This window comes from Salvelinus fontinalis, chromosome 13 (genome assembly GCF_029448725.1).
Source record: "Salvelinus fontinalis isolate EN_2023a chromosome 13, ASM2944872v1, whole genome shotgun sequence".
Taxonomy (NCBI): Eukaryota; Metazoa; Chordata; class Actinopteri; order Salmoniformes; family Salmonidae; genus Salvelinus; species Salvelinus fontinalis.
The window spans coordinates 41,244,169-41,265,269 of NC_074677.1; the positions used below are offsets into that span (position 1 = coordinate 41,244,169).

Genomic DNA, 21,101 nt, shown 5'->3' on the forward strand with positions numbered 1-21,101 from the left:
TGCGCCTTCCTCACAACACTGTCTGTGTCTAAATGCTCCCTCTCCCTCTCTTTGTTCTGTCTTTTAGTAGTCAGCGGACAGACTAAAGCTGGTCACAGTCCGTCTATCGACATGTCAGTAGACAATTGTTGTAGCGACATCATTAACTTTCTTTGTCGTCCGACATCAATGAAAAGTTATGAAAAAGTATAAACACAAAACGACAGCCTTTGCATGACATCAGCAGCCCGAGTTATCACTTGTGAGAATGCAGACAGGAGTAGTTGAGAAAGACAGCAAGTCAAACGCCTATCTGACTGTAATTGATGTGTCTATACACCCTCAGTCTGTCCTCTAGCTCTGTTGACAAGCACACACGCACGCAAGCATGCACGCACAAAAACACACACACACACACTTACATTCACATTCCTTCACACTCTTCACATACACTGCTGCTACTCTCTGTTTATCATCTATGCATAGTCACGTTACCCCTACCTACATATTACCACAGTTACCTTGACTAACCCGTTCCCCTGCACATTGACTCGGTACCGGTACCAATTGTATGTACCATCATTATTATATTATTGTTTTACTATTTGTACTTTATTTTATTAAGCACATTTTTCTTACTTACTTTTTAAAAACTCTGCATTGTTGGTTAAGGGCTCGTAAGAAAGCATTTCACGTTAAGGTCTACACCTGTTGTATTTGGCGCATGTGACAAATCAAATTTGATTTGAAACAACACACTAAAACTCTAAATCAGCCCTAATGAGGCAAGCTTTTAGAATCACAAACGTGTGTGTGCGTGTGTGTGTGAGCGTGTGTGTGATAAGATCAAACAGTCTTGCTGCATTATTGCAGAACACTCTGCAATGGCGTCTCCTTATTTTTAATCGGTCAGCAGAATAGAATAGACACAACCCATTCATTAATTGACCAATCAATCAGTCACATTTTGCATTGCAACAACTGAAAACTGACCTGGACTCAAGCCCCTCCAAAAAACAAACCTAGGGCAACGGTGACAAGGAAAACCCAGGTAGAGAGACACCTAGAAGGAGAGAGAGTCCGACTTCAGAATGGGCGCATTAAAGTTATGAAGCATTAAAGGTATCCTTTTTAGATAAAACTATACTAAATACTTGGCACCAAATAATGTCACCAAATAATTGATTTAAACACACTATTTTGCAATGAAAGTCTACAGTCGCCTCAGCAGCACTCTGTAGGGTAGCACCATGGTGTAGCCGGAGGACAGCTAGCTTCTGTCCTCCTCTGGGTACATTGACTTCAATACAAAACCTAGGAGGATCATGGTTCTCACCCCCTTCCAAGGACTTGCGCAGTAATTGTGACAACTTCCAGAGGATGTCCTCCAACCTATCAGAGCTCTTGCAGCATGAACTGTCGTATTGCCCATCCAATCAAAGGATCAGATAATTAATCTAGTACCGAAAGCATAAGCTACAGCTAGCTAGCACTGCAGTGCATGAAATGTGGTGAGTAGTTGATTGAAAGAGAGAGAAAGACAATTATGGAGAAGCAAGAGAGCGAGTAGTATATATTTTTTTCTCTTTCACTTTCACTTAGTATCGAATGCAGCTCATTAGTTTGGCCTACTCAAACACCCGGCTCAAACAGAGAGGGATGCTATGTTAGTTGATGCTATGATAGATGCTATGCTATGTTGATTAACAGACCTGAATTTGTCCAATAGAAACGCTTGTTTGCAACTGTTAAACTAATAATTAAACCCTATATCAGCTAGATGCAGGCAAGAGTATGCAATGCGGTAATTGAATGTGTAACTGTCTCTCACCTTGATTACAAAAAATGCTCTCAACATGTGCACCTAAGTTGTAAACTTTCATTCATAAGCTAGGTTGTAGCAGGGAGTATCATGTATCACATAGTAGCCTAAACTTATCGATGTTACATTGAGCTGGGTGAATGGAATATGAATGACACTCATCCAGTATACTGTAATAGAAATAAGGCCATGGTCATCAAAAAAATAATCGTCCTCCCTCATCTTAAACTGCAGCGTCTGCCACTGCGGTACAGGTATACCTCTAGGCCATCAGTCACTCCACAGGCATATTTTCTTCTCTCCTCTCCTTCAGGTCATTCTGACCACAGTGGCAGGGGAACAAAAGAGTTCTCTCTCTCTCTCTCCTTAGTCTCTCTTCCTCTCTCTATCTCACTCCCTCTTTCTTTTTCTCTCTCTCTGTATTTGCTGTGTCAAACTGAGTGAATAGATTGTGTTTCACAAGGTAAATAGGCATCCAATTGTGAATTGGGGAGTGGGAGGCAAGGACAGGAGGGGAGATTAAAGCGCTCAAAAGTGAAATGAATGAAAAAATAAAAAACATCTGAGACTCAGACTCTCTATTGATTGGAATGAGACTTCACTCACTCACACACACACACACACAAATGAGTTAAAAGTTCTGTAATATGACCTTGGAATGTATCTGCATAGTACTGTCATTTTGTGTGCATATATCTTCAACTCTTACAGTGTGTGTGTGTGTGTGTGTGTGTGTGTGTGTGTGTGTGTGTGTGTGTGTGTGTGTGTGTGTGTGTGTGTGTGTGTGTGTGTGTGTGTGTGTGTGTGTGTGTGTGTGTGTGTGTGTGTATTCATGCATGCCTGTGTGCGTGTTTGGGTGCATGTGTTCCTGTGTGCTTGCGTGTGTGTGTGTCTTGCCCCTGCAGTTTGACATGCAGCAGATGTCTCTTGACGAGCTCAAGCAGGTTCTGTTCCATGCGTTCCAAGACCACCTGACAATGAAGGATATCGAGAACATCATCATCAACGAAGAGGAGAGCCTCAATGAGACAGGGAACTGCCCCGAGTACGAGGGAGGTGAGGGGGGGGGGGGGGGGACAGATAGGGCTAGAGCTGAGAGAGATAGATGGTAGAGAAAGAGGGACAGAAATCTAAAATGAAACCTCAGGGAACAGCCAGACAGCCTGAAGTAGGAGAGAGTGGAGGGGAGTAAAATAGAGAGAGAGAGATTTCCCCTACCACATAGAATAAGGATTTCAGAATATCCAGCTAGAGATACTACATTTTCAGTCTCTGGGCTCAGTGCTTCTATGTGGTGATCTCAACGCCAGGACTGAGGTGAGGTGGACTACATAGAATCAGAAGGAAACACCTATCTATTTGGAAAGGCATCTCTCTACAATTAAACAAATCCCCATTTCACAGAAAGAGTTATGATAGTGTGGTTAACAAAAGTAGGAGAGAGATACTTCAGCTCTGCAAAGGTCTCAGTATATACTGTATATTGTTAATGGTAGGACAAGGGGTGACTCATTGGGCCGATTCACATACAGCTCTGTGCTAGGGAGACAGTGTGGTGGACTACTCCATAACCGATATTCCACCTCAACATAATAATGCATTTACAGTCATACATTTACATTTACATTTAAGTCATTTAGCAGACGCTCTTATCCAGAGCGACTTACAAATTGGTGCATTCACCTTATGACATCCATGCCACAACTTGCCCTGTCGGATCACTTCCAGATCACATTTAACCTTAAAGATCTATGGAGTCAACCAAAATCCCAAATCAGAAACCATATATATTCAATCTCCCTCCCATTTACAAATGGAAAAAGACCAGTGACAGAGCATTTGAGACAACATTAAAACGATTTTTAGTTTAATGATTTTTTTTTTAAACCCGTTTTTTTTTCATCTAAATGTATTTGTTTGAAGAAATGCCTTTTTGAACATGTGAACTTTTATGTGCTTGTATTTAGTCTGTAAATATAAATAAAATGTGAGCGCACTAATCTGTTTAGACAGAGAGAAATACAGAACCGTGCCTAGCCATGATTGGTTGAGATAATGAGGGGCCGGGACATTCACGAGAAATCCATTCTGTCCTGCGAGGCTTCTCTGTCAAATGGCACATCCTGCTCTCTGCTACCACGAATATTTGAAAGATCCGTTGGATTTACTCATATTTTCATCATGGACAACACGCAAAGTGTAGCTACAGCTTTCAATAACAGTGTCGTCCTGAATACAGCTGCTGGTATCGACACAGCTCTGTCATCTGTGGCAAAAGCAGTCTGGACTGGTTGAAGCCGAGTGGGAAGGATTATTTTGGGAGTGTTTCAGTCAGCTGTGAATCATCATAATCCATACACAGGTAAGAGTCTATAGTTAAAACGCCGAGATAGCTACATGTGTTTATACGTTTTGTCTCAACTATATCAAAAAGTAGTTTTCATTGCTGGCTATTGTTAGCTATATACGGTGCATTCGGAAAGTATTCAGACCCCTTCCCTTTTTCTACATTTTGTTACGTTACAGCCTTGTTTTAAAATGGATTACATTTATTTTTCTCCTCAACAATCTACACACAATACCACATAATGACAAAGTGAAAACAGGTTTTTAGTTTTTTTTGCTTGTTTAAAAATAAAAAACAAAATATATAATTTACATAAGTATTCAGACCCTTTGCTATGACAAATTGAGCTCAGGTGCATCCGGTTTCCATTGATCATCCCTGAGATGTTTCTACAATTTGGAGTTCACATGTAGTGAATTGATTTGATTGGACATGATTTGGTAAGATACACACATGTCTATATAGTGTCCCACAGTTGACAGTGCATGTCAGAGCAAAAACCAAGCCATGAGGTCGAAGAAATTGTTTGTAGAGCTCCGATACACAAATCTGGGGAAGGGTACAAGAACATTTCTGCAGCATTGAAGGTCCCCAAGAACTCAGTGGCCTCCATCATTCTTAAATGGAAGAAGTTTGGAACCACCAAGACTCTTCCTAGAGCTGGCCGCCCAGCCAAACTGAACAAACGGGGGAGAAGGGCCTTGGTCAGGGTGGTGACCAAGAACCCGATGGTCACTCTGACAGAGCTCCAGAGTTCCTCTGTGGAGATAGGAGAACCTTGAAGAGGACAACCATCTGCAGCACTCCACCAATCAGGTCTTTATGGTAGAGTGGCCAAATGGAGGCCACTACTCAGTAAAAGGCACATGACAGCCCGCTTGGAGTTTGCCAGAAAGCACCTAAAGGACTCTCAGACCATGAGAAAAAAGATTCTCTGGTCTGATGAAACCAAGATTGAACTCTTTAGCCTGAATGCCAAATGTAACGTCTGGAGGAAACCGGACACCATCCCTACGCTGAAGAATTTTGATGTTAGCATCGTGCTGTGGGGGATGTTTGAAGGAAAGATGAACAGAGCAAAGTACAGAGAGAACCTTGATGAAAACCTGCTCCAGAGCGCTCAGGACCTCAGAATGGGGCGAAGGTTAAACTTCCAACAGTACAATGACCCTAAGCACAAAGCCAAGACAACGCAGGAGTGGCTTTGGGAGAACTCTCTGAATGTCCTTCACGGCAGCAACGCTCCCCATCCCACCTGACAGAGCTTGAGAGGACCTGCAGAGAAGAATGGGAAAAAACTCCCCAAATACAGGTGTGCCAAGCTTGTAGTGTCATACCCAAGAAGACAAAGGTGCTTCAACAAAGTCTCTGAATACTTATGTAAATGTGATATTTACGTATTATCTTTATTTATACATTTTCAACCCTTTTCTAAAAAAGTCAAGGGGTCTGAATACTAGTAGAAAGAGGAGGAAGGGAAGCTAAGGTACACAATAATACATTTTGGTAGACAGAAGGTGCTCTTTGGTAAAAGGGGTAAATTGGCCATCAAAAAGAAAGGAGGACCAAGGCACTCTTCATATAATTAATTAAAATGCCTTTATTAGTATGGCATGTTCAATAGAAACAAAGTCTCATCCAGCGTTTCGGGTGCATGGCCTTCGTCAGGGAGTGTAGCTAGCTAGACAGTTGCATACTGCGCTTAATGTTGATTGCTGATGTACTAATCCATGCCATGGACATAGCTACTGTATCGATTAGCAAGCTAATCAAACTCCATGTTAAGTGGAGCTCCCAAGTGGCGCAGCGGTCTAAGGCACTGCATCTCAGTGCTTGAGGCGTCACTACAGACACTCTGGTTCGAATCCAGGTGGCGCACAACTGGCACAACGTTGTCTGGGTTTGGCTGGTGTAGGCCTTCCTTGTATATAAGAATTTGTTCTTAACTAATGTGCCTAGTTAAATAAAACTTGAAAAATGTGATTGGGACAATAAAGTGATAGCTAGCTAGCTTTTGAGTTTTTTTTTTTGCATTTTCATCTCGCTTGATAGCTAGATGAATACCATTTACATGTAGCCAGCTGGTAATTATGATGCTAAATGTTTTCTAAATCTAGCTAGTTATCTTCAATCTTGTAGTTTTTGCATTACCATCGTTGGGCTGGAAGCAGGATGAATGTGTACAGGGTATTTTAGTACAGCTGTAGCAGTCAACAGGCAATAACAAGCTATTCATAGCTTGCACCTCTGTCACTCGGCCGAGTCATGCCATTGTTATGAATGTTCTCAAGCCCCCCTCTATCGGCGGTGCCCTAAAGTGGTGATAAGTCATTCTGGACGGAGGCTAACTACTGTTTCGTCTAAATTACACTATAGTGCCTGGAGATACGATGGCATTGCTAAAGTAGTCAAACATTTAGTAGGAAACAACTTTGCCAGCATTATCGTCAAATTGACTTTAGAAAGATGGCAATGTTGTCATTCGTCACAAATAGCTAGCAATGCTAACATTGGCTAGCTAAAATCCGGTGGCCTCCCATCAAAATGATGACAAAAGGTCCTTACTACTGATTTACCTCCTTCTGAATGTCATTGTATTTCCAAGCCACTGTCGTGCACTTTTGATTCAATCTATAACAGTGCTCATTGACGATGCGTTGAGTAGAATGCTCAGTCAGCGATCAGTTCAAAACAAACTTTCAAAACAATATTGTGACAACATGCAACCTATGAAAAGGATACTAATGAATTCATGTTTTGACATATTTTTCTGGAACTTGTCGTTCAGCATAAACCTGCTCTCTGCCACTAGTACAAGGAGATGATCGAGGGGGAACAAGCAATGCTTCAGGTATTTTGTCTTTGTACTTATTTCTTGAACTTGGGGGGGTCAATAAATGTTATTGCTGGTATGCAAAAGTTGAATGTCTTGTCTGTTTTTGTCTGCTTTCCTCCTTCACAGCTTGAATTGTCTGGGGCCTGGTGTTGTGGCCAAGGACCTTTCACTCGGATGGAACCTGCAGTGTTGACATCCTTCCTGCCAGAGATGTGAAAGCATCCCCGGGACTGGACACGGCAAACATATATTTCTGAGAAGATCAGGACTTTTGCAATGAGAACACCATGGATATTACATGTCCTGCTCCAAAGGGCAGGACAGAAATATGCTCTCAGGCTAGATTCCTTTGTTCGTATCATATCACTGAAAGGATCTTATGATATAGGCCTATGTCTAGATAGTCTTTTTCCTAATTGTACTGTAGGCTACTACCTTTAGCTCTTGAAGTTAATAAAGTATTTTATTGCTGAGATATTTTTTGTTTTTTTAAGAACGACTTCACTGCTTTATCACATGGCCACATTACCATATGAATACTTTAAGAGATGGGTGGGTCTAATGCTTAAGAGGGTTTGAACAATGCTAAATGGGCGGAAACAAAGAGCAGCATCGTAGCTGTTCAATGTTAAAGGTTATCTTTATTATACAACAATAGGCAATTTAATACTGTTATTGATTTGCCTAATGGGGGAACTTGGTGAGAATAATGTTCAGAGAATCCATTTAGGTCATTTGGTAAAAGTATTCATTTTCTAAATATATGTTTCCCAAGTGTTAGGTTCTAATTTTGAGTAAATAACTCACGGACACTAGAGAAGTTTAACCAAGTTTAATTCTTCTATACATTACCCGCTCTCCCTCAGTGACATTGTTAGTTTACAAGATCTTCACCCATTCCCTCCACATTCCACATTCCAAGCTTCTTGACTGATGTCTTGAGATGTTGCTTCAATATATCCACATAATTTTCCTGCCTCATCATGCCATTTATTTTGTGAAGTGCACCAACCCCTCCTGCAGCAAAGCACCCCCACAACATGATGCTGCCACCCCCGTGCTTCACGGTTGGGTTGGTGTTCTTCGGCTTGCAAGCCTCCCCCTTTTCCCTCAACATAACAATGGTCATTATGGCCAAACAGTTCTATTTTTGTTTCATCAGATCACAGGACATTTCTCCAAAAAAGTACGATCTTTGTCCCCATGTGCAGTTGCAAACCGTAGTCTGGCTTTTTTTATGGCGGTTTTAGAGCAGTGGCTTCTTCCTTGCGGAGAAGCCTTTCAGGTTATGTCGATATAGGACTTGTTTTACTATGGATATAGATAAGTTTGTACCTGTTTCCTCCAGCATCTTCACAAGGTCCTTTGCTGTTGTTCTGGGATTGATTTGCACTTTTCGCACCAAAGTACATTAATCTCTAGGAGACAGAACGCATCTCCTTCCTGAGTGGTATGACGGCTGCATGGTCCCATGGTGTTTAAACTTGTTTGTACAGGCAATACCTTCAGGAGTTTGGATATTGCTCCCAAGGATGAACCAGACTTGTGGAGGTCTACAATTTTTCTTCTGAGGTCTTGGCTGATTTCGGTGGTCCCGCAGGTCTGGGAGAGTCTCACTGGTCTGGGCGGGGTGTCTATTGATCTGTTGCTCCTGTTTGAAGTGTTGGGGCTGCGTTTGAGAGCGATGTCCTTTAGGGTCCGGGGCGAAGGTGGGCACTGCTGCCTTGTATAGGTGGACCTGGTCGTAGAGGCTGTTCAAGTCCAGGGTGGTGGGCCAGGAAAATATTTGGTTTTAAGGCACAGTCATGGGAAGTACTTGCATTTACGCACTGTATGGTAGCATGGTGGAAGTCTTTTCGGGATTGCAGGGTGGGGATAACCACTTGTGCGTTGGGGAAAGTAGAAGAAGCTTTTTCAATCAATCCCTTGAGAGCTGTGGCCACCCTTTCCTGCTGTGCTCTCAGGTCGTTTGTTCCTGTGTGTATCATTATGTGGCTGGGTGACCCTAGTTGGTCCTCAGACAGAAGGTCTAGGTCGCGCTGGGTGTTTGGACACCAGAGTCCGTGTTTGGGAAAAATATTTTTTTCCTTTTATATATTTCCCGTTTTGAGTCCATAAGAAGTACAGTCTGTGTCTGTGTATATCCTCAGTGGATGTGGGGGGTTGTCAGGAGGGCTATCAGGGTAGCTGACAGGGGGGTGCTCAGAGGGGGTGAGATCCCCTGGGCTTGGGATTCTTCATTTGTCTGTCCCGCTGGGATTTTGACGCTATGGTCAGGGTCTGTGGTGGACTGTTCTGCTGTGGTGTCGAGACTTTTGTCAGGAGCTGAGGTGGGCTGATCTGCTGGCTTCTCTGTGGGAGTGGCCACCTCTCTAGTAGGCTGTTCTCTGTTACACACCATCCCCCTCACCCTCTCCTCCAGCAGTCTGATCCTCTCCTCCATCCCCCTCACCCTCTCCTCCAGCAGTCTGATCCTCTCCTCCATCCCCCTCTCCCTCTCCTCCAGCAGTCTGATCCTCTCCTCTAGTGCTCTGTTCTTCTCCTGCTCCTGCTCTTTCTCCTGTTGATGTTGTCTCACCACAGTCCAGAGTGCAGATATGTCTCTCTCCACCTCCAGCTCTCCAGGTCTAGTTAAGGGGGTGTTGTTGTGCTGGACTGTTGTCTGGGTCTGTGCTGACTGGAGTGTAATCACCTGCTGTTCCAGCTCTTTTTTTTTATTTAACCTTTATTTAACCAGGTAAGCTAGTTGAGAACAAGTTCTCATTTACAACTGCGACCTGGCCAAGATAAAGCAAAGCAGTGCGAAAGAAACAACAACAAGAAAAAAACACAATAGGGGAAAAGAAAGTCTATATACAGTGTGTGCAAATGGCATGAGGAGGTATGGCAATAAATAGGCCATAGTAGCGAAGTAATTACAATTTAGCAGATTAACACTGGAGTGATAGATGAGCAGATGATGGTGTGTAAGTAGTGATACTGGTGTGCAAAATAGCAGCAAAGTAAATAAAAACAATATGGGGGATGAGGTAGGTAGATTGGGTGGGCTATTTACAGATGGACTATGTACAGCTGCAGCGATCGGTTAGCTGCTCAGATAGCTGATGTTTAAAGTTAGTGAGGGAAATGTAAGTCTCCAGCTTCAGCGATTTTTGCAATTCGTTCCAGTCACTGGCAGCAGCGAACTGGAAGGAAAGGCGGCCTTACTTCCAGCTGGGTGAATTTACCCTTTTCAATGAGGGAGTAGTACTCTGTGCTGGGAGGTTGACTTTCTGTTTGGGGTTGCTTGTCTGTGGGGTTATATAATGAAGAGGTCTGGTTAGACTCGCTTGGGGTGGGGGTATCTTTCTCAAGGGAGAGCTTCTCCTGCTGGGCTAATTCTTTGATTAAGTGAAAGTCCAACTGGAACTGTTTGGGGTTGCCCTGTACCAATACTGTTCCAGACTAATAGAGATGTATAGCTGACTCAGAGTCCTCGTTGTCTAGTATCCTGAGTTTCCACCCATCGTTAACACCCCCCTTCTTAACAGAGTGGTAGTGTGTTAATATAGCACTGTGCCATGCCAGGGGATGGTCTGTGTGGAAGATTAAGTTGCTTATGTTCCAATTTTATAACAGTCAGCAAAAAGTGTCTCTTGATTTTCCACAAGGAGGTTCATTTTGTACTCTTTTCTTGCCTTATCATTTTTTACATAGAGGGTACTGTATTTTATTTACCTCTGAACAGCAGTAGGCAGCTTCAAAGCCCTCTGCATATGGTTGGGGTAGCCTGTTTGATTCTCCTGCCATTGTTGGGCTAAAGGGCGTTGAAACCTCTCACTTGACACGTCAGTGCTAATTGCAGTTGTATCAAGCTTGGTAGCCTTAACTTAGCATTCAGTCCTTATAATGTAAAATATACCATTGTAATGTATTTTTCTTCTTGGCTTTCGGAAATAAAATGTAGCTTCAGACTAAACATTACTCACTTAGTTCCAGGTTTGATGGTGTTTTCAGGTTTCTGTTTGTTTTCCAGAGCATTTGCTGTATAGCTTTGGAATAATAATCTTTGGTAGTTGTAAGCCTTTGTGGTATCCCGGGAGGTCTACCCCGGGGGGCGGTAATAGAGGAGAGGTGCGTGTTGCGACGTTGGCTCCCTCTGCTGGGAGTACACGAGCTGGGCACCCCGACACGGATGGCTCCAAGTGGAGGTAATTAGGGTAAAGTGCCAACCAGCCGTGGAGGTCACATAAAAGGAGCACTGTGGCACGCACCGGGAGAGACCAACACAGAGCCAAAGCTGAAAAAAAGGACCAAGCCCAAACCTACGTGATCTTCTTTGTTATGTTTATTTTATGGCCTAGTAAAGTCGTGTTTGCTGACTAAAACCTCCCGGTCTCTGTGTTAATCTCTGCACGCTCAACCCGACACCCCACGGTTTACCACATATGGTGGAGAATGCGGACAACTCAGTAGCTTTGGGTGCCGTGGGGTCGAGCGTACGGAGATTACCATGGAGGAGCTGGTGGCTCAGTTTATCCGCAGCCAGCAGAAGCAACAGGCTCTCCAGGACCCAGCACTGGAGGATCAGCGCCAACAAAACCTCAGACTGGTAGCGGAGGTAGCCCAGTTGAAGGCTGGGAGGGCTCAGGAGTTAAGTTAAGTTAAAAGAGGAAGATGACGTGGAGACATATTTGTGCAACTTCGAGAGGACGGCGCAGAGGGGAGGATGGCAGAGAGAGTGGACCCAGCGAGGGGAAGAACTGCACAGAGAGAGGCGAGGGGCTGAAGGGGGCCCGGACGGAACCAGCCGAGGCCGTGAACCGGGAGAGTGACCCAAACCGATGACGTCGGCCACTGCTGGCCCTAGATCAGAGGCGTTGCTATGAGTACGGTGAGTCCGGACACCTCGTGTGGAGCTGTCCCGGCCAGGAGGAGGCCATGCCATCCACATCCCCCAGCCCTGGGATAACCCAGATGGCGAATTATGTCACCTCCTGTTGGGCGCACACCGAGATGGCCCCTCCGATGGTTCCTGTAGGAATCGATGCCATCGGCACCAGCGCTCTGCTGGACTCCGGCAGCATGGTGACCCTGGCCCACCCACAGTGGCTCACACAAGAGGGGAAAGACGAACCGGGGGATGAGGAGGTGACAGTGTCCTGTGTACACAGGGACACAGAGGTATCCAACTGTGCCGGTGGGGATAACCACCCAAGATGCGAGTGGGTGCTGTCCTAAACCTGCCCGTGTCCATTCTCCTCGGTCGAGATTGCCCTCTCTTCCAGGCACTGTGGAGGAGGGACCTTGGGAGACACACACATGAGGTAGGAAGGAGAGGAAAAGGACGGTGGCCTGTACAACCCACCCCCTGCCGCGAGAGGTGTCCACTGGGCCCGAGTCGTACCCGGAGAAGGGAGACGGCCCCGCTCCGGAAAGCAAGCCACCGTGCGAGGAAGACCTTAGGCTCCCCTTTATGGAGGTGGAGGCACCAGACGGACCTCCCAACACGGGAATCCTCACGGGTCAGTTCAGGATGGCCCACTTAGAAGACCCCAATCTCCAGAACGCGAGGGGCCAGGTGATTGCGGTGGATGGCGTGCTGTTACCTGGGGTAAGTGAATGGCGCTACCCCCACTTTGCCATCAAGCATAATTTATTGTATCAGGTAGTAAAGCACAATGGGGAGACGATGGACTTGTTACTCATACCCAGCCAGTATGTTAGGACTGTTTTGCAGCTTGCCCACACCCACCTGCTTGGGGCACACCTGGGGATGAAGAAAACCAGGGAGCAGATCGGGAACCGGTTCCACTGGCCTGGAGTCAAGCGCGCTGTGGTGGACTACTGTGAAGACCGCGAAGGCACACCAATACATCCTGGTGATCATGGATTACGCCACCCGGTATCCTGACGCAATCCCGTTACGCATGGCGGCAGTGAAAGGTAACGCACGGGAGCTCTTCCATTTATTCAGCCGGGTGGGTATTCCATGGGAAATCCTGTTTGACCAGGGCACCGCATTCATGTCTCGCGTGATGAAAGATGTCTGCAATCTACTACAAATCAAATAGGTGAGGACCAGTGTGTACCATTCACCTACGGACGGGCTAATCGAACACTTCAATAAGACCCTAAAGCAGATGCTGAAGAAGGCCATCAAGCGAGACGGGAGGAACTGGGACCAGCTGCTAGCCCACCTGATGTTCTCAGTGCGCCAGGTACCCCAAGCGTCCACTGGGTTCTCCCCCTTTGAGCTCCTTTATGGCTGTCAGCCCCGCGGACTGCTGGATCTAGCCAAGGAGGTCTGGGAGGAGCAGCCTCTCCCCCCTCCCCCCATCGCAGCATAGTAGAACATGAGGAGGAGCTGAGGGAGAAGATGACGGCAATTTTTCCAGTGGTGAGAGAGTACATGGCCCAGGCGCAACATGCCCAGGAGCGTGTCTACAATCGGGGGACCCAACCACGAGAGTTTCACCTAGGTGAGAAGGTCTTGGTGTTGATCCCTACAACGGAGAGTCAATTCCTGACTACATGGCATGGGCCCTACGACATTGTAGAGAGGGTAAGTGACGTCAATTACAAGGTCCTCCAACTGGGGCGGAGAAAACCCCTCCAGCTTTTCCATGTGAACTTGCTGAAGAAATGGCACGCACGAGAGGCGCTGTGCGCGACGTGGACCCGGCCACAGCAGAGCCCGCCCCCTGTCGAAGTTGCAATGGGGGAAGACCACAGCCCGACCCAATGACAAGAGCTCAGTTGGTCCAGCAGAATACGGCCGTGTTCTCAGAGGTGCCGGGGCACACAGATCTCATGGAACATCATATCCACACAGCCGGGAAAGTGTGTAAATGGCCATACCGGATACCAGAAGCCCGGAGGGTGACGGTCCAGCGGAAGGTGATGACAATGCTAGAGATGGGGGTACTGGAGGAGTCCCACAGTGAGTGGTCTTGCCCTATAGTGCTGGTGCCGAAACCTGACGGAACTGTCCACTTCTGAAATGACTTCCGGGGTCTGAACGAGGTCAGTAAGTCCGACGCCTACCCCATTCCCCGGGTGGACGATCTGATCGACCGCTTGGGGATAGCGAGATACGTCAGCACCTTGGACCTGACGAAGGGGTACTGACAGGTGCCGCTGGCAGTGGCCTCCCAGGAGAAGACGGCCTTCTCCACCCTAGGGGGGCTATACCACTACCGGGTTCTTCCTTTCGGGCTCCACGGGGCACCAGCGAGCTTTCAGAGACTCATGGACCGCGTCCTGCGGCCACACGGTGAGTACGCGGCTGCTTGCTTGAATGACATAATTGTGCACAGTGACAGTTGGGAGTCCCATCTCTGTAGGTTACAGGCAGTGGTGGATGTGCTAAGGGATGCTGGTCTGACCGCGAACCCCCACAAGTGCAAGCTGGGCTACGCCAAGGTGGAGTATCAGATCGGCGGGGAAATGTGAAGCCCCAAGAGAAAAAAATCGCTGCTATTAAGGAATGGCCAGTCCCCCGAACCAGGAGGCAGGGGAAGTCATTCCTGGGGTTAGCAGGCTACTACAGTTGATTTGTACCTTACTTTGCCGCAATAGCTTCTCCCCTCACAGACCTAACGAAGGCACGACTACCCTAGAAGGAGAGATGGACGGAGGACACAGAGGCGGCATTCCAGGCCCTGAAGGATGCATCATGTTCGCACCCGGTATTCGTCACCCCGGACTTCTCAAAAACCTCATAGTCCAGACAGACGCGTCTGACATGGGTAGGGCCGTCTTGTCCCAAGAGCAGGAAGGCGAGGAACACCCAAATCAAGTATGTCCGCAGGAAGCTCCTCCCGAGGGAGAAGTACTCGATTGTCGAGAAGGAATGCCTCGCCGTAAAGTAGACACTGGACACCCTCAAGTATTACCTCCTCGGGAGGAAGTTCACCCTGATCACTGACCATGCCCCCCTTGTGTAGATGGCAAGAGGTAAGGACACAAATGACCGTGTCATCCGCTGGTTTCTGTTCTTACAACGATTCTCTTTCTGTCATCCACAGGTCGGGGGCCTAGCACGGCAATGCTGATGCCCTCTCCAGGGGGGATGCAAACCTAGCCTTGAGCATGCCTCCCTCCCGGTCAGGTATCCCAGGATGTATACCCCGGGGGGCGGTAATAGAGGGGAGGTACATACTGCGACGTTGGCTCCCTCTGCTGGGAGTACACGAGCTGGGCACCCCGACACAGATGGTAATTAGGGGAAAGTGCCAACCAGCCGTGGAGGCCACATAAAAGGAGCACTGTGGCACACCGCGGGAGAGAAGAAGGACCAAGCCAAACCTACGTGATCTTTTTATGGCCTAGTAAAGTCGTGTTTGCCGACTAAAACCTCCCGGTCTCTGTATTAATCTCTGCACGCTCAACCCAACACCCCACGGTTTACCACACCTTCCAGGTAATTCCGTCCAAAATCAGGTTGTAGGTTTGTAGTTTTGATTTTGAGTGATTTGTTATGTTGTGGAGGATGATATCCTGTATATGTCCTTGCCAAAAAATGTAAGTTTATCTAACTCTAAATGAAAAATGCAGGAGCTCATTTGCTCATGACCTCTGTCTCTCTCTTCTTCTCTCCCACGCCCCAAATATCTCTCTAGTTAGTTTCATTTCCTAAAGCCTAAGTAATTCACTTTTGGTTCTTTGTATTGTTTTTTTTCTCAAGCATACGGACGTGAGATGAATTATTAATTGTGCGAATCAATGAGTCCCCCGCCCCAAGTTGTGTGGCCTGGTCCCTATTAGGCTTATGGCTTTAATATTTTTTGTTTAAGTCAAATGATTTCTCACCTTTTCTCATGTTGATTATTATTTCGGCTCTGCTGGCCCATTGTAAATTATCAATACATTTCTGATCAATAGATACAATTCTGAACATAGTCATTTATCATGCTAACGCAGAGGCACCAATAAATTGTCCAGTACACTTATTGTATGCCGTTTGAATGTACATTCCCTTATGTCTATGCTTCTAAGGTGACTAAGAGGCTTTACTAATTCTTGTGACGAAGTGTATCAGTGACCTGTATTCTGTAAATAGTTGCAAAACCATAGAAATGCAATTGTGTATTGCTGCTGTTTGTCAGATATCCAACCGTCACCTCTGTTGACCATGAGAGCATTTTGCAGGGAAAATGTGTTGAGGCATATTATTTAGGCTCGGAAGGACGTGGTCCATTGTTTACCTTGTCATCAATGACATGGGACCCATTGTTACTTGGCAACGACCACAAGGGCGTTTTAAAGAGCTGTCAGTCAAGGTGAGCTCATGAATACAAGCTCCCAGTGTACTCAGCCTGTTTTTTCAGGCTTCCTGATAGTTAGAGGTGATAGAAGGTACCATTTCTTAAATTCTTCTAAATATTATGGGTGATGCTTTGGTCATTCAAATGCTAGGGAGGGAGGGGGCAGGTAGGAGAGAGGATAGGAAGGGTTGAGGGAGAGAGGATAGGAAGGGTTGAGGGAGAGAGGATAGGAAGGGTTCAGGGAGAGAGCAGGAGGAGATGGGTTCAGGGAGAGAGCAGGAGGAGAGGTCGGGTTGAGGGAGAGCGCAGGATGGGTAGGACGATGGTCACCTCTGGTTAAGCTTCCAATTCTAGTTGTTTCTTCTCTCCCTCCCTTATCCTCTTCACTCTTTCCATGTTTCTCACATCCTCTTATCTCCTCTTGCTCTTCTCTTTAAAATCTCCTCTCAGACCCTCCCCATCTGCTCTCACTTACTGCAATCTCTTCATCTCTCTCTCTATCCTTTCCCTTGCTCAAACTGTCTGACTGTGGCAGACTAACAGTTCTCCTCTCCTTTCTGCATTTCCTTCTGTCCTCCATTCTCTCATTATCTCCTTAATTTCTCTACTCTCTCTCAAATTCAATATGCTTTAATGGCATGAATAACAAGTTCAATGTTGTCAAAGCAAAGTGATGCACACAATTCTGAAAGAAAGTGACAACAATAAAACAGTAGCTATAATACAAAAAAACAAATACATGTCTTACACAAAAATGTTATATATATATGTTAACGTTCAGAATATAATTCCTGAAACAATAAATGATTGGTGGAATTTATATTGTTTATATAGCTACTATTGTTATAATACATAATAAATAGTACATTTTATGTTTCCTCCCTTAACTTGTGACAAGCTGTGAGAAATTGTGCTGCCATGTTTTTTTTATTACCAATTTTAACACATTTATTTTCATTGCTTTAATAACGTTGTAAGTTCTTCCTCCAATTCCACTTTGGATGAGTTTGAGAAAGAATCCTTTATGCCAGATGGAATCGAAAGCCGGAGGGTGTAGATGTGATCAGAAGTTCTTTGTTTTGGTAGGAAGACAATTTGACAAGGACTTAAAACACTGTTTTTCTTAAGGAAGGTCTGTATCCTCCTATTAGTTATGCTGTAGAAAACCTTCCATAGATAGATTACTGGTCACTCAGATCTCCCTGTTAATTATTATGATCGAATTTGTCTCCACTTTTGAATATGGCCGTTATTATGCCTTTCTTTCATATTTCTGGAAAGTATCCTACATTCAGCACTAGGTTGAAGCGTATGGCTTCCTGCAGCTTAGGGCTGCTTTTATTTAGCATATCAGTGCAGATACCGTCTGGCCCACAGTCTTTACCGCACTTCAGGGCTTTTATCTTCTGTTTCAGCTCAGTTATAGTGATTGGTATATCCAATGGATTTTGGTTGGTCTGTAGATGTTGTTTCTAAGTTTTGTAATTTATAAACTCATTTGTCTCAGTTCATTTCTGGTATTCTGGATTTTCATACACTTTTTCTAAGTAGTTTTTCCAGGTGTTGCCATTTCGCATGGGAATGTTTTTCTTGTTATGTGAGGCATTACGTTTTCCCCGTAGTTCCCAAAATGAGTTTTGGTTTATTGCCTCCTCAATTTCTTCAAGCTTTTTATATTGTTTTTGGGCCAGGTGATATTTTAGATGTCCGTCCAGAGGGGTATCGCAGAAAGCTGGATAAGTGACTTAGCGAGATCTGTCAAACCAGAACTTGTGCAAACTCAGACTTTCTGGCTCCAGAAAGAGAGCTTGAAAGACAGCCTGATCAGAAACCATAGCAAAGAATGCTCTGAAGCAAACCTGCTACCTTCTAGTTTAACTTGATCTTAGCCTGTCCTGGTGAATAAAAACAGGACTTCTCTGCCAATCAGATTCTTGTTTGTTACTATGGCCTGTCCCTTCTTGGAAAATTATGAGAATTTTGTTCTCATGTTCATTAACCAATTCAATTAAACTACTCAGTCTGCTATATCAGGATTTGTAGGATACTGATAGAAATGAAAACAGACAGAGGCCAGTCTACAATAGTCATGAATGTTTATTTACGAGAGCTCTGCTAATCATTTCCTGTACATTGGTCTATATACCTCACATTTCATCATAAATGTCCCTCCTCCTCTCCGAGACAATGACAATATAGTTCACAAGTCTTCTCCTTCTCATACATTGTCTGCCACCTGTTATTCAATCTACTATAAGCCCAAGGTCTCTCCCCTCCCTGGGTGGGGACAGAATGTCCTGTAAGGAACACAGTAGTACAGCTTGTCTGGCGATAGCTCCTCTTATCATTTGTTCCACACTTGCACCCTGCTTACATACTAAAAAGGAACAAAAAGTTATTGTTCTAATTCTGACAAACTACACACATCAGATTTATAGATGTATGATTCTTATACATTTCATACAATCATACAATGACAGGGTAGAATTCTGTTAGTTATAGTTCTACGTTAAATGTATACATCGTTTAGTCATTATTCAGAACATTCAGAACAAAAATCCACTTAACATCGGAGACTGCATTGTTCGCCGTGCTTTACAAAGGGAACAATTTATTGGACCTTGAATACATCCTTTAGATAATTCAGAATAATTTTTAAAAATGGCACATTCACTCATACAGTGCATTCGGAAAATATTCAGACCCCTTGACTTTTTCCACATTTTGTTACATTACAGCCTTATTCTAAAATGGATTTGAAAATAATATTAACCTTTCACGAGTATCTAGCTCCGGGAGCACACCCCCCCCCCCCCCCCCCCCCACACTGAGTAGCATAGCCTAGCATTGCGTCACAATTAAATAGTAGCATCTAAATATCATTAAATCACAAGTCCAAGACACCTAATGAAAGATACAGATCTTGTGAATAAAGCCACCATTTCAGATTTTTAAAATGTTTTACAGGGAAGACAAAATATGTAAATCTATTAGCTAACCACGTTAGCAAAAGACACCACTTTTCTAACTCCATCAGTTTCTTACTCCATCAGGTGCTATCCCCAATTCGGCTAAACTAAGATATTGATAGCCACTAACCAAGAAAAAACCTCATCAGATGACAGTCTGATAACATATTTATGGTATAGGATAGGTTTTGTTAGAAAAATGTGCATATTTCAGGTAGATATCATAGTTTACAATTGCACCCACCGTCACAAATGGACTAGAATAAATACATAGAGCAACGTGTTTACCTAATTACTAATCATCAAACATTTCGTAAAAATACACAGCATACACTAATCGAAAGACACAGATCCTGTGAATACAGACAATATTTCAGATTTTCTAAGTGTCTTACAGCGAAAACACAATAAATCGTTATATTAGCATACCACATATGCAAACGTTACCAGAGCATTGATTCTAGCCAAAGAGAGCGATAACGTAAACATCGCCAAAATATGTAAATTTTTTCACTAACCTTCTCAGAATTCTTCAGATGACACTCCTGTAACATCACATTACAACATACATATACAGTTTGTTCGAAAATGTGCATATTTAGCCACCAAAATCATGGTTAGACAATGACAAAAGTTGCCCAGCTGGTCAGACAATGTCGTGCGCCATATTAGACAGTGATCTAGTCGTATACATAAATACTCATAAACGTGACTAAAAAATATAGGGTGGACAGCGATTGATAGACAATTTAATTCTTAATACAATCGCTGATTTACATTTTTTTTATTATCCTTACTTTTCAATACAGTTTGCGCCAAGCGAAGCTACGTCAAACAAAATGGCGTCATAAGCGATTAACATTTCTCGACAGAAACACGATTTATCATAATAAATTGTTCCTACTTTGAGCTGTTCTTCCATCAGAATCTTGGGCAAATAATCCTTTCTTGGGTCTAATCGTCTTTTGGTCGAAAGCTGTCCTCTTGCCATGTGGAAATGCCAACTGCGTTCGGCATGAACTGGAAACCTGCCCGGCTCTTCAAAAAGTCTCAGAAATAAATGTCCCAAAATGCGCACTAAACGGATATAAATTGCTATAAAACGGTTTCAATTAACTACCTTATGATGTTTTTAACTCCTATAACGAGTAAAAACATGACCTGAGAAATATTACTGGCTCCACTAATGCTTGGAAAAAGAACGGGTCGGTGTCCACCGTGCGTCCGGCGCAGCTGGAAAGGAGTTCCTACCTACACGTGTTTTTGTTTTATAGTGGCTGTGATTGGGCAATCGATACCATTCAAAGCGTCATCACGTAAAGGCATCCAGGGGAAGACGTAAGCAGTGTCCGTATCCTTATAGCATTCACAGTGGCCTTTAAACTGACTCCAGATCAGGGGCCAAAATGTGTGAAATCTGACTCCATGTCAGGGAAATTGCTGTAAAATTCCAACGGCTATAGAAACTAGAGACTGTTTTCTATCCAATAATAGTAATAATATGCTAATGAGTAAACAGCACCCCTTGTAGTCGCAAGAAGTTAATACGTCTCATCCATCTACACACAATATGATGACATTATGACAAAGCAAAAACATGAAATATCACATTTACATAAGTATTCAGACACTTTACTTAGTACTATATTTAAGAATACAGCCTTGAGTCTTCTTGGGTATGACGCTACAAGCTTGGCACACCTGTATTTGGGGAGTTTCTCCCATTCTTTTTTTGCAGATCCTCTCAAGCTGTGTCAGGTTGAATGGGGAGCGTCGGTTCACCGCTATTTTCAGGTCTCTCCAGAGAAGTTCTATCGGGTTCAAGTCCAGGCTCTGCCGGGCCTCTCAAGGACATTCAGAGACTTCTCCCCAAGCCACTCCTGTGTTGTCTTGGCTGTGT

General features: G+C 44.5%; 1 protein-coding gene across 2 annotated transcripts in view; it reads left to right on the forward strand.

Annotated features, from left to right (window-relative positions):
- LOC129868693 (calcium-binding protein 8-like) overlaps window positions 1-21,101 on the forward strand; it is a 90,424-nt gene that overhangs the window by 55,637 nt on the left and 13,686 nt on the right. The window contains exon 5 of one of the 2 annotated variants that reach the window (XM_055942871.1): window positions 2,707-2,857. In XM_055942871.1, coding sequence (XP_055798846.1) covers window positions 2,707-2,857 — 151 coding nt within the window. The remainder of the gene's footprint in view (window positions 1-2,706; window positions 2,858-21,101) is intronic. The other variant, XM_055942872.1, reaches the window with a different exon arrangement.